Consider the following 15302-nt stretch of genomic DNA (forward strand, 5'->3'; position numbering starts at 1 on the left):
GCATTATTGACAAATTTTTCTTTCAATGTAGGAGGGTTTCTTTGTTATACTAGCACAGATCAGTGGATTACTTGATGGGGAAAAGTGGTGGTATGCTTCTTGTCGCTGCCGCAGATCGGTGACTATAGAGGATGGAATTTATTTTTGTTCTGCTTGCTCTTCTCATGTGATTGAGGTTACTCCTAGGTTTGTTGTTATGTTAGATGAATTATTATATGGTTGGAATGTTCATTCCTATTCAAATTATTGCTGATGAAGGAATGTTTTTCCTGTAGATTTCGCATAAAATTTGAAGTTTCAAATGGAGATGAAGTTGCTACCTTCGTGATGTTTGACACAGATTGCCAAAACCTGTTGAACAAGAGCTGCAGAGACTTGGTTATGTCCTCAAAGGTTATTACTGTTTCATTATGTACTAATTTCATTAAATGTTTTTATTTTCTATACATTATTAGATTGTGATATTTTTTGTGTTAATATTCTGCAGGGAAAACCTATTGATGAATACCCTGAAGATATCAAGAAACTGATTGGGAAGGAAGCCCTTTTTAAAGTTGAGAAATCAAGTGACCATGGGATGAAGTATGATGATTCATACAAAGTGAAGAAGATCTGTGATGATATGTCAATAATTGAACTTTTCAAGGACAAGACAAAGATTGAAACTCCAACTACTGTATTTTCTATTTTGATGTTATTTACTATTTTTTTTTCTATACTGCTTAATTGTATTATCTTATTTCCCCATTTAAGTTAAGTAATTGTTTATCCCCTTATTATTGCAGCTAATTGCTGATATAATTGCATCAAAATCTGCATCTGATGACCAGGAATCTGAAATTAGTGATAAATCTGTTGACTGTTCTAGCAATTTGTCTGCAGTTCCTGACAGTGCTGTGTCTCTTGATGAGCTTTCGCCTTTCAAAGATTCTGTAGGATGTTCAGGTGCTGGCAAATCTGAGGGTGATTCTCTTGCCCTTTCCAGCCACTAAGAAAGAAGAGGCTGCTCAATCCAAAAATTGAGAAGTGAGAAGTAAAGATGCTTATCTATCTATTATGGACATCTTCAATTCAGTGTAAATTTTTTTTGTTGTGTTTTGGTGCAAATGGATTTGTATTTGTATCTAGGAGTACTATCCATTCCTCAGACAATGTGGTCTTAATATCCATCATATTCTGCCAAGCATTGTTTTGTTTGGTTATTATATATTATAAGAATATGATATAGGATAGATGAGATGTCCCTCTATTAGAATATTTGACTTTTTAATATGTAATTCCCCTGACATATTTTGGTTTTAAGGTATTATGGTATAATATATGTGACTTATGTTGTTTCACTAACATTGTTAATTTTTATGTTACTTAGGTTTTTCCACTACCAAATATATTATCGATGTTATTTTATTTGATTCACATATTTATTCATCTGTCATGTTCAACTACACCAAGTAATGTTTTCCACTGTAAAAGTTTCATTTTTTTGGACCATAAGTTGTGCACTTGCACATGTGTTGACCACCAATTGATAAGAGTTCAGTTAGGATGATACAAGAGATTGATGTCAAACAATATTATTTAACACACTATTTGTCAATGGAAATTCGGAGTCTTCCATGTTGGAAAGAGTTATTGTTTGCTAAAATAATTCCTACAATAACTTAAATACTATGTGTTCATTCTTTAGACCCGATTTACTAAAGCCATCTTTTACTCTATAAATGGTACCTAACTAAAATGATCATCTTCTTTATTCTTCCATATTTTCACAATCTTTACAGTTTATTACATGGTTTTACATTATATGAAAACATAATCCAAATTAATTGTCATAAAAAAATCTGACTTCTATTGTTTGGTGTAATATGTAGTACAAGGATTAGTTTCTTCCACTCATATACTGTTCAAATTAGTTGCTAGGATACTGTTCAACTATGGACTCTCAATATATTCATATAAAATTAACTCCACTCATATACATTTAAATGATTTTCACTGTAGTAAAAAAATTTAATTTCATATAATAAATAGTAAAATGATTTTGCCTCAGTTGTGATAAGTTTTTTTATACTTTCAACGAGTTTCATTTTGTGAATGTGCCATATTATTCAATTTGATAAACAAATTTAAGGATTTTGTGACATTGTTAAAACTAATTACTTGACTATCTTAATAAACTTTAGACCCTTCAAATTGTTTCGTAGACTATCCTCACAAGCTCTTATGTTTCATTGCACTTAGTACTTAAAAAAAAAAAATTGTCAGTTTTAGATGTAGTGTTAACAATTATTCGACACTACGTTTGCGGTTACATGAATGGTGAAGGGTTTAGTGTTCGAATCTATAGGAGGTACTAATTTTCCACTTTTGATGTTAACCATAAAAAAATGTTATTCTCCATTTTTCTTGAAAAGCATAAACTAATATTTATTAAAAATTTCAAGTTGAATGTCCCTTTTTTAAAAAAGAAAATATTTTGTAGATTATCCTCACAAGGTCTTATATTTCATTGCACTTATGACTTAAAATATATTTTTTTTTTCGCGAGGGTTAAATGTAGTGTTAATCGTTATTCGACACTACGGTTGGGGTTACCTAAATGGTGAAGGGTTCAGTGTTCGAATTTATTTGAGTCACTAATTTTCCACTTTTGATGTTAACAATAAAAAAAAATTATTCTCCATTTTTCTTGAAAAGCATAAACTAATATTTATTAAAAATTTCAAGTTGAACGTCCTTTTTAAAAAAAAAAATTATTTTCTAGACTATCCTCACAAGGTCTTATATTTCATAGCACTTATGACTTAAAATATATATATTTTTTGTGAGGGTTAGATGTAGTGAAAACGGTTATTCGACACTACGGTTGGGGTTACCTGAATGGTGAAGGGTTCAGTGTTCGAATCTATAGCAGACACTAATTTTCCACTTTTGATGTTTATCATAAAAAAAAATGTTATTCTCCATTTTTCTTGAAAAGCATAAACTAATATTTATTAAAAATTTCTAGTTAACGTCCCTTTATAAAAAAAGCAATTATTTTATAGACTATCCTCACAAGCTCTTATATTTCATTGCACTTATGACTTAAAATATATAGATATTTTTTTTGCGAGGGTTAGATGTAGTGTTCATTGTTATTTGACACTATGGTTGGGGTTACCTGAATGGTGAACGGTTCAGTGTTCGAATCTATAGGAGGCGCTAATTTTCGACTTTTGATGTTAACCATAAAAAAATGTTATTCTCCATTTTTCTTGAAAAGTATAAACTAATATTTATTAAAAATTTCAAGTTGAATGTCCCTTTTAATAAAAAACAAATATTTTGTAGATTATCCTCACAAGGTCTTATATTTCATTGCACTTATGACTTCATATTTTTTTTTTCGCGAGTGTTAGATGTAGTGTTAATCGTTATTCGACACTACGGTTGGGGTTACCTGAATGGGTCAGGGTTTAGTGTTCGAATCTATAGGAGGCACTAATTTTCGACTTTTGATGTTAACCATAAAAAAATGCTATTCTCCATTTTTCTTGAAAAGTATAAATTAATATTTATTAAAAATTTCAAGTTGAATGTCCCTTTTTAAAAAAAGCAAATATTTTGTAGATTATCCTCACAAGGTCTTATATTTCATTGCACTTATGACTTAAAATATATATTTTTTTTCGCGAGGGTTAGATGTAGTGTTAATCGTTATTCGACACTACGGTTGGGGTTACCTAAATGGTGAAGGGTTCAGTGTTCGAATTTATTTGAGTCACTAATTTTCCACTTTTGATGTTAACCATAAAAAAAATGTTATTCTCCATTTTTCTTGAAAAGCATAAACTAATATTTATTAAAAATTTCAAGTTGAACGTCCTTTTTTAAAAAAAGGAACTATTTTCTAGACTATCCTCACAAGGTCTTATTTTTCATTGCACTTATGACTTAAAATATATTTTTTTTTGTGAGGGTTAGATGTAGTGTTAACGGTTGGGGTCAGCTTAATGGTGAAGGGTTCAGTGTTCAAATCTATAGGATGCACTAATTTTTCACTTTGATGTTAACCATAAAAAAAATGTTATTCTCCATTTTTCTTGAAAAGCATAAACTAATATTTATTAAAAATTTCAAGTTGAACGTCCTTTTAAAAAAAAAAAGGAATTATTTTCTAGACTATCACAAGGTCTTATATTTCATTGCACTTATGACTTAAAATATATATATTTTTTGTGAGGGTTAGATGTAGTGTTAACGGTTGGGGTTACCTTAATGGTGAAAGGTTCAGTGTTCGAATCTGTAGGATGCACTAATTTTCCACTTTGATGTTAACCATAAAAAAAATGGTATTCTTCATTTTTTTTGAAAACCATAAATTAATATTTATTAAAAAAATTAAGTTGAAGGTCACTTAAAAAACAAGCATTATTGACTTTCAATAAGTTAGTATTTAAGTATGAATAAATTATAATATATTATAAAATATGTATACAAATCATTTTGTACGTACCAGTAGAATAGAAAGAATTTTACATTATAGGAAAGAAAAATCCAAATACAATGTCATGAAAAACTTTGTACTTATTAGTTGCCGTAATATGTTTTTGAATGAATAGTTTCTCTAATCAGTTTTGACATGTTGAAAAATTTCTATACTTTCGAAACTGATTGATTTTTTAGTACACATCATGGACATATTTAAATTTGTGTATAAATGTCAATCACATGTCAATTTGAGTTACTAGGACACTCTTCAACTAGACTCTGAATATATTTTCATAAAATTTCCTCCAGTAATTAGTTTACTATGTTAATGTTAATAAACTTTAGACCGTGCAATTTTTTTTCTAAACTATCCTCCCAAACTTTTATATTTCATTGCACTTATGACTTAAAATATATTTTTTTCGCTGTAGTGGTAATAGTTATCTGACACTAGGGTTGGGGTTATGTGAATCTTGAAGGGTTCAGTGTTTGAATCTATAGTGGAGATTAATTTCCCCCTTTGATTTTAACCATAAAAAAAATCTTATTCTTCATTTTTCTGAAAATCATAAATTAATATTTATTCAAAATTTGAAGTTGAACGTGTCCCTTTTAAAAAGCATTATTCACTTTCAATAAATTAGTATTTAAGGATTAAAAAATTATAAATACATTATGATTTATTTATACAAATAATTTGTATGTGAAGTAATTATCTTATATTTATTCTTATTGAGTCTCTTTTTGATGAAATATTTTTTTAAATGTCTTTTCCCATTTAATTTATGATTTTGTAAATATACAAAATATATTTTCTATTTAATTTTCAGTGACCTTTTATATTTTTGAACTAGGATTTTCTATTCTAATAGTCAATAAGTGTTTTAGGATATTTAATTTTAATAACATTTATTCTTTTGATAATATATTATATTTGCAAGTGAAGTTTTGGAATTAATAGTAACAAATTATATAACGTCATTTCAAATTTTTTTACCATATCTCACTGAAACTTTACAAGTTAATTTTATGTGATACTAGTGTCTTTTACCCGTGCGTTGCAGGGTGATTTAGTTTATTGTGTAGATATATTTGTATAATAGTTGTACAACAGAGAATAGGTTCAAGAATATATGTGAATAGACCAACTTAAAAATGTGAAATAGAAAACGTTGTTTAGCCCACCAATGTCATATTAAGGTAAACTAATTACAGGCAGGAAGGTCATTGCCGCTCTGAATTGATTAATAATTTTTTGATCAGCACAAAGTTTTTTGACACGGTATGATTTCTCAAACTTAGAATGGAAACTATTTGCGACTTCAATCTTGAATAAAAAGGTTCTGTCAATCAAATTCAGAATTTTCGTGGAAATTGTTAAGGATCAGAACCCTGTAATTGTGGAAAAAAAATATTAAAAACTTGTTAATAATATACACATAAATTCTAAATTGAATCATACGCTACCAAAAGTATACGTACAATAGTTTCAAGCAGATTTGCACATGATTTGCCTAGAAGCGCAGTAGCCTCCTGATAAAAAATGACAAAGGTAGCAGTATCTTTTGAATCCATCACACGAAGTTGTAGTCTAACTTGTGAGCCGGAGAAACAACGTGACGATTACATGACTCACATAAATATATTCCGTCAGCAAGGTATACCTTCTTGCTACATTTGCACGCAGGGTAACACCAATCCATACCCTCTGCAATATACTTAACAGTACCAAGAACAACACAATGAGACTTATGCAAAATTAAATTCCGAAGATAAAAACGTGTAATATATGTTGTAACTAAATATGAAATATAAATTATTATTGAATTGTAAAGTCAAGAGTATACCTCAGCAAGATCTTTGAGTTGCTCAATGGTTTTTCCATCATTATGTTTTAGGAAATCATCTTCAAAGGTAGATTCTTTTTACCGAGTCCTGCAGCGGGCTAATCACATGTGCAACAGTATCATTTGATTCCAAGAATCTGGAAGATAGCCAATTGAACTAATTTGATATGAATAAAAAAAAATGAAAGAGATTTAAAAATCAAAATAAAACTTACCGAGCTCTATATTAATTGCATGACTTTTTCCATAATTTACGTAGTATTGATGTGTACGAAAATACTTTTATTTTTTCTTTTAAAATTATGCTTAAAAAGGAAAATAGTAGAGTGAACTGTTTTTAAATAATAATTAACATTAAATGTATTCCAATCAAGGTATTTTACCTTGAATATACAGATTACTTGTTATGAAAAATCCATTTAATTATTATAGTAGTAGGCTGTGTAAATAAGGAATGATTGAAACGCTGAAAACTGAAATACGTGGGCTATAATCAAAGGATTTATATGCACAACACGCTGAAAACAGATTTAAAACTTGAATACCTATCTTTGATTAATGGGCTAAAAACTGAAATACGTAATTGGGCTTTTACAATTGAGGTCCAAAATAATTAGGAGGTGACACTTGTCATGTAAAGAGGGGGGTGGTGGAGAGTGAGTCTTGGAGTGCCAAGTCATGGAGGTGGGGCTCACAGCCTTCTTCTTTTCTAAAGTATATAGATGTGATATATCTCTCTCTACATTAAACATATTTTGTTTCAATTTACATTAAATTAAAAAACTCTATTTGATTTTGATTTGAAATAAAAAGCATGGTGTTGTTGAGATAAGTGTCAAATCTTTTTATTGTCATCATTTGATGAGATTTTTCTTAACTTACTCTGGCAATCTTTTTCTGATTTTAAGCTTTTGTTGATTTTGGTTTTGTCACTTCTATCACCACATTCATCAACTTTTTTGTACTTAAGGCATGGACTTCTTGTACTTTAAAGCAAGTTATGATTAAAATAAGTTTTTTAAGAGTCTATATAAACCAGCTTTACGTTCTACAACACAACACCGTTGCAACCATAGTTTGTTTCCTGACCAGCTATTTTGTATTTTTGAGTCTTTTTTCCAAAATTTCTCATTCCCAGTTAAATACCATGAATCAATCAGCTCTTTTAGATTATGATAATGTTCGCCAAATTTCAAAGAAAGATTATCACTAGAAGTTGAGAGCCCGTGTTCTTTCAGTCTGGAATGTTCCTGAACATTTGCTCCCTCTTTCTCCTTCTTCAATGGACATGGTTCTCATTGATACCAAGGTAAATTGCATGTTCAACTTAAGCTTTATTTATAACACTCAACAAGTCTATTGTCTAAATTTTTTCCCATCTTGAAACTGGTTTTGATATCTTTTGTTTTGCAAACCATTCCAGGGGATGAAATTTGAAGCCTCTATCTGCAAGTCACACCCTTTTTGTCCCAAAATTGTTGAAGGTCAAGTCTACAAGATTTCTTTCTTCAGCATTGTTGACAACATTGGTGTTAAACGTTGCACAAGCACTGAATACAAACTTTTTCTTCATTCATGTACCAAGATATTTCCAGCTGTGGATGATAATATTCCTCTCAATCGATGGGATTTTTTCAACATGGATCACATCAAATACTATGGAAATACATTTGGCTATTTAGTTGGTAAAATTTCAACCAAAGTCACAAATTTCTACTTCTCATAATCATAGCTCAATGTGTGACTATGTTTTAATGTTGTTTCTTTTACTGTTATTTGCCATGTACAGATGTGATTGGAATATTAAGTGCTGCTTCTTCTGAAAAGTTTCTCATTAAGGATAAGAGAATATATAAGACCATGGACATTCAACTACTGGACAAAAGGTATTTTCTCTTATTACTGGATCAAATTTATATTTTCATACTTTCTGTGTTTATATTATACCTCACACTGAAAAATTAGTTAATCATTTTTTGTTGCCCTGTAGTGGAATGAGTACATGTGTTTTAATCGGTGATATTGTGGACACCATGTCTGAGTACCTATGTTCTAACTAGCTTGAGAGACCTGTTATTGGCTTGTGTTATGTTGAAGTTAGAAAGAAGAATGGTAAATCCTTTTGAAAATTTCATTATATTCTCAACCCTCATAATTTTTAGGACTGACAATAGTGTCACTATTTGTAGATGACATTCTTATTCATGTTGTGCCTTATGTTAGTAGAATCCTTATCAATCACAAATTTGAAGAAGATTTTGTTCTTGCTAATAGGTATTATTTCCTTTTACCTTACTCATATATTATTACATTTTGATCTTCTATATATGACTATTGCATTTTATTATCTTGATTTTTTAACTGTATTAAATAAATTGATCTAGGTTTGATAGTATCAACTCAAAACTACATGTTGAGTATTTGCCTAAGGTTGATATGAAAGTGGATATTTATGCTGATATGCTTGAGTTGCATCCTAAGAAAACTATCCCCCAACTTCTTCTAACTAGAGAGGTAAATTCTTTTTCCCCAATATGTTTGTGTTTCTCTTTTTTCTAACCTATACTAAAGAATTTCTCTGAAATCTAGAAGGGAATATTTGTTGTTCATGCTTGGATCGTGGGTTTGCTAAAAAATTGTGAATGGTCTTACCCTTCATGTTGTTGTTATACTGAGCTTGAACGTGGGAATGATGTTTATAAATGCAATCGTTGCTTCCGCACAATTGAGAAATTCATCAATAGGTGAGTTAATGTCCATTCCTACTCCATCATTTTGTTCTCTACTATTACACTGTTATTTAAGCTCCTGGACCTTACTTGATTTACATTAATCACTAGATATTTCAACTGTTAAGAACTATATATATTTCATGTTTTTATAATAGGTACTCCTTCAAACTTGAAGTTTATAATGGAGTTGATAGTATTGTATTTGTGCTCAATGATTGTGAGGCAAGGGAACTTATCAATATACCATGTGAAGAAGTAATGAATTCAGAGGAGGTTAATGACATATTAATTTACCACCTTAGTTCATATAGATTTTGATTATGTTATATATATCGATACCTAACATCGAGTTATAATTATCTTTTCTTGAAGGCCAAAATATTTGGTGAGTACCCTTCTATACTTGAGGAGAAATTAGTAGGCAAGGAGCTACTATTTAAAGTTCGTTCTGGGTTTGGTATCACCTACAATCGGCAAGAAATTTATGAGGTCTTGAGGATATGTGATGATTCTGAAATAATCAAAATGTTTAAGACTGAGAAATTGTTCATCACCCCTGTAAAGGTACAATACATGATTTCATTAAGCACTAAGAGTTTTGCACTGCGTTTATTATATATCTCTACTGATTGAATCAATGACACACATTAGGCCAAGTTTGTTCCTCCATTCATAAAATTAGCGGATGCTCATGAAAATTCCAAAGCTGAAGAAAAGCATGTTAGCAATCTCATATGTAATGGTGCTGCTGCTGGCAAGCAGAACTTGGGTCTCAAGTCATCTGCAATTGGTTGTCAGATTTCTACTGCAGCTATTGCTCATCGTTCTTTGAAGCGGAAACTAGAGGGAGAATTTGATGATGCTCATTCTGGAATAGCTTTTGATCTGAAAGAAATTGAATATGTTGTAGGAAACAAATTGAATGCAAAGAATGGAGTGAATATTGAATGTGAAACCTCTGGTGTTACAACTGCTGAAGTTGTGATTGCAGTAAAGAATAGTGCAGAATCTACTAAGACTACAATGAATCTAGCTGAAGAGAATACATCTACTTCAGATGATTTACAAAACCTTAAATTTTCTGGCATCATTGATCTTACCCAAGGTGATGAAGAGTTCGAAATTTCACCAACACAAGTTGGAACTATGACTTTATCTGGTGATCTTGGTGATTCAACCAACATTGAGAAGGATGGTGAAGTTACATCCAAAGAAGTTATTGATTTAACCAAAGTGTTGAAGGATGTTCATGTGAAATCTAATCAGAATTGTGAAGAGGTGGAGGTGTGGGAAGTTGTTGATCTCTCTACATGAGATTCTATTCTCATTTAGTTATTTAGTATTAGTATTTAAGATTATGTCATGTTGTTTGATTAACTAGGACTCTTCTTAGTGTATTTATGTAGACTGCCAATGCTATGTTCTTCCAGTAGACCATGTTTTTTGTTATTTAACATGGCTATCAAAGTAGACTAGGAAGAGTCCCTGTAGTGTATTTTGTTCATGTAGTATGATTTGATCATGTTCAACTCTATGTAATGAAGTTAACATTATCTTCCTCTCATTTTGTCATACTCTCTTATGTTTCTACTAATATAATAGATGAAGTGAAATTAGTTCTGGAAAGGCAAAAATAGAAAGAATTACAGAAACAAAACACCCTCACAATTACACAGTAAATGCAAGAAAATCAGAATCAACAACAAGTGCTTAGAGAGGAGAAACAGTGCAAGTTAGCAGCATAGAAAGAAGGATACCTGAAAATATAGTTTTCACACACCCATGTTGTTATATCCTATATTATAGGTTTTTTGTTATGCCCCACACAAGTCTGGAAAATAGTATTGATAGCAGGAGTTTTGTATAGTTAATGAAATTTAATCTTCATTATTTTATCAAGTCCTCATATAGCTTGCTTCACTGCATCAAATCACCTGCTAAATGGAGTTTGGGTCCATTTTACTGAGGCAATGATTGTTGGTCTTTTACTCATAAATTTCATCATTATCTTCTTTTCTTTCCTCTGTAGATTATAACTTACTTGAGATACCACCACAATTTAAAACAATTGTTTGTGCTTACTCTTACCTGCTAAATAGCATGAGATGTTTTTAGTATGTCCATTAGAATATAGTCCTTATGGAATTACACAGTTCAAATGGTTGAAAAGTATTCTGAGTTTTCAACAATAATAGAACTAATGGCCAGTTTTATATTCCTTGCATTCTTTTCAGGTTAAATGATGTTAGTGAGTGTACATTATGCCTTAGTTTCGCAGTCAAGGGTGAATGCAATTGATATTGTTTTTCAACACATATATATATATATCTTATGAACTATGTTGACTAAACTCTTTTGGTTATATTCAGTTTGACCTGTTGTTATAGCTCATTTCAGTCTAAATTTACTCAGGCACTAAGTTAGTTTCAATAAACATGAAACAGTTACTATTTCATGTTTAAGTGGGGAGGAGGCCAGATGTTGTTTAAGAGACATACTTAGCCATATATTTCACCCCATATTTAATTCTACCAGAACATTATGTTTATTCTTGCTACTATCAGTATATGGAAATGATCTTGAATCAATTAAGAGTGTTAAAAAGCTTGTTCAAAGTAAAAATATTATTAGTTGTATTAGCTAATACAGTTCAAGTTGACAATAGAAGAATAGTAAATAGAGACATTACAAATCCAAAAGTAATTAAAATTGATAGCATAATTTATTTTGAGGTAGAAAATGTTGGTAGAAAAGAAAATGCACTTAGTAGAGCCAATAAGAACCAGTTTAGAACATAGTAGTTATTTAGTGAGACAAGTATAGCAAATTTACAAGCATTTCAATAGTTTTTATTTTTAACGTATGATTATTTTGATTATTCAAATAGTTAAATAACAACTAAGTTACTATAGATGTGTTTTAATTATAATTTTTTTTCCTTTGTTTATAAAAAATAAGTAATTTGTTTCAAACTTATTCTGTTAAAATTAATGTTCCAAAGGTGTTTTCGGCAACCTTTTTTTTAAAAGAAAACAATACATTGCCCAAATATAAGCTCAATATTCAACCATCTTTTGTACATCAAACTTACTCATGTACATCAATCCTTTATGTCAACTGATTTTTTTCTGAAATTTTTCCATATAATAATAAATTATTTATTTAAAAGTTGAATCCAAAAGTGTGAATCAAGTTTTAAAAAAATTGATGGATATATTTTGTTTGTTAAAAAATTTGTTATTCAAATTTCTATGAAATTTAATTAAACACAAAAATCTTAACAATTATGTATACAGTATATTATATATATAAATCAAATCTACTCAAAATAATTATTTTTTTCTTATTCTATTAGTATCTTCAAATTAAACGCTTTGCCAAATGGGTTTTAGATGTTGGTGATGGTAATTTGGGTCATTATAATGATGGTGAGTCTGATGTTCAAATTCCTAATGATTTGTTAATCTATAAATCTTCAAACCCTATTGCAGACATTGTGAACTTAATGTACCCCGACATTGTTCAGAATGTGGGTTGTGTCAAATACTACTCTGACAAAGCAATACTTGCTCCAACGTTAGATGCTGTTGATTCAATCAACCAATATGCTTTGTCATTATTTCCTGGAAATGAAAAAACTTATCTTAGCTCTGATTCAGTATGGAGAGTTAATGAGGATATTGGAATTGAAGCTGATTGGTTGACTACTGAATTTTTGAATGGTATTAGATGTTCTGGTATTCCTGATCACAAGTTGGTTCTAAAAGAAGGTGCACCTGTTGTGCTCATGCGAAATCTAGATATTTCTACTGGTTTATGCAATGGTACTAGACTTATTGTTGAATATCTTGGTCCAAATGTAATTGGTGCTACTGTTCTTTCGGGCACACATATTGGGAAGGGTGTCTACATTTCTAGGATGAATTTGATGCCATCTGATGAAAGCATGCCAGTTAAGTTTCAAAGAAGACAATTTTCTTTGATTGCATCTTTTGCGATGACAATAAACAAAAGTCAGGGTCAATCATTATCTCAAGTTGGTGTTTATCTACCCAAACCTGTTTTTTCCCATGGGCAACTGTATATTGCTATTTCCAGAGTTAAGAGTAGATCTGGTCTAAAAATCTTAATATGCAATGAAGACACTAGCGAACAAGATGTTACCAAAAATATTGTCTTCAAGGAAGTTTTCCAAAAGATTTATAACAAATAGTTTTGTATGATTTCCTAATTTCCTTCATCTAAACTTCAATAGTGTTTGAATTGATCAATATTTGAACAACATATGTTATGAACTTTATCTGTTCATTTTTTTATGAGTTATCCGATAATCCTTTACATGAAAGATAGAAAACCAAAAATACATACACAAGTTCCATACTAACTAAAAAGTTTGTCGCATCATATTTTATCCATTAATGTCTAAAAAACTATAAAACAATAACACATCAAGATATGATATTAAAGACATATAAGTGTTATAAGTATTTTACTAATATAAATTTCATGTGTTCAGACATACGACATACATGACTTGACCAGTTTAAAATGTAAAATTTCAAATAGTGAATTAATAGAATTAACATTAATTTTAGAAAAAATTACCGGTGCATCGCACGGGTCAACGGGCTTTATGCTAGTTACCTTAATCAGTGATCCTTAATTTTAGAATGTGTATGACCCTATTAATTGGGCCAATGTACTGCGTCTATTATTTTATTCTGTAACATCTTCCCCCTCTCATCTGATACATGGAAAATTTTTAGAACATCATTGTCTAATTTATCTCCAAATTTTTAGAATATCATTGTCTAATTTATCTTCAATGTTAGTACATCATCCAATCACATAAGTAGAGATGAGTTTTTTTTCTCCAAACTTTCCGCCGTTCAATCACCATACAATCAACAGAAGTATCACCTAACTTTGTGCTTGCAGCCACATCCAATCTCAAAGAAATCTTCAATTGTTTTGAATTTCTCTCTTTAAAATAAATATTCATGGAATCTCAGGTGAAGGTATAAAGATCATTTATATTAATTACATTTCTAACACAATTTTACCTGAATCAGATTTTATTCCTTCAGTGACCAAAACACAAACTAGAAACTGTGAAGACTTACAAACATTAAGACCGTGTTTATTTTATAATCTTGTCCATGACAAGACAAGGAATCAGATTGAGAAACCTTGTATTGAAATCACAGGTCATGCATATTACACTTATTCATCACTGAGGTTTATGTATATGTAGAGGTTTAGGCAAGCTGGAAACGAACTTTATATGGCACATCAGTGAGAGCTAGACGCTTTCCATACTGATCCTCATATATTCCCATGTCCCTGCATAGATGAGTGCAACTAGTGCACACACTTGGACAGTAAGTCAGTTTATAAGCATCCTCATACCTCTCAATCTTGAACCAATTTCTAATGGTCTGCAAACCCGGGTCACCGAAAACACCACCAGTAGTCACAAACCACTGTCCTGTTGCAGAATCATAGTCAGATACCTTCCACACATTTGACTGAGGACAGCTTGTTTCAGCAGCAAAATAGATGTTGAGATCAGTGTCGACACGAACAACGCCTTTCTTTGGGTTCACAGGCGTGAACACCAAAGGCAGGCCTCGGTAGCCTTCCACAGCTACCGCGTCAAGAGGGCAATCTTTTCCTGTATTGGCAAGGCTAAGACCGTCAGCATCAGGAGAAGCTGGAATGATGTAGTATTGGGTACCAGCTCGGAGGTTCTTCCCTGATGAGTCAAACACTTCCTTAGGTGTCGGACCAGCTGAACCAAGCAGTGTCTTTGTGCTCAAAGCAAGGAGAAGGACCAATGCAAGAAATGTGATCTTCATTGTTTTGTATGATGTGTTAGTATTTTTTGTTCTTGTTGTGAATTGAATAGCAGAAGAACTTGGAAATTTATAGGCAAGGGTGGCGCTAATTAATCTATGGACTGGTTTGCAGTGTTATAGAGTCATGGTGGTCACATTCGATCAACGCATGCATACAATTGGCCAAGTGCAAATTGGACTACTGGTATACCAGCCCATTCTATCAACGCATACCATGGCCGTGAGGGAGTTAAGCTTCTCAATATGATTTGTGAGCTTTATCAATATAATTGGCTGGATTCTATGTGTGGAATGAACTTCAGTTGTCATTTAGTCACCAAGTGCCTAACTTCTGTCATGTTCAAGATCTTAGTTTGTTGAATTTTGTATGCGAAGTGATCAAAAGAAGCCAA

The 15302-nt window shown here is 31.1% G+C and overlaps 1 protein-coding gene across 1 annotated transcript; it reads right to left on the reverse strand.

Annotated features, from left to right (window-relative positions):
* Positions 1-14130: 14130 nt before the first annotated feature.
* Positions 14131-14932, reverse strand: LOC130735505 (miraculin-like). Its single transcript, XM_057587461.1, has one exon. It carries the CDS (start codon positions 14908-14910, stop codon positions 14311-14313), a length of 600 nt encoding a protein of 199 aa, XP_057443444.1. The 5' UTR covers positions 14911-14932; the 3' UTR covers positions 14131-14310.
* Between the last annotated feature and the right edge of the window lie 370 nt (positions 14933-15302).

This window comes from Lotus japonicus, chromosome 2, assembly GCF_012489685.1.
Source record: "Lotus japonicus ecotype B-129 chromosome 2, LjGifu_v1.2".
In the NCBI taxonomy this organism is placed as follows: Eukaryota; Viridiplantae; Streptophyta; class Magnoliopsida; order Fabales; family Fabaceae; genus Lotus; species Lotus japonicus.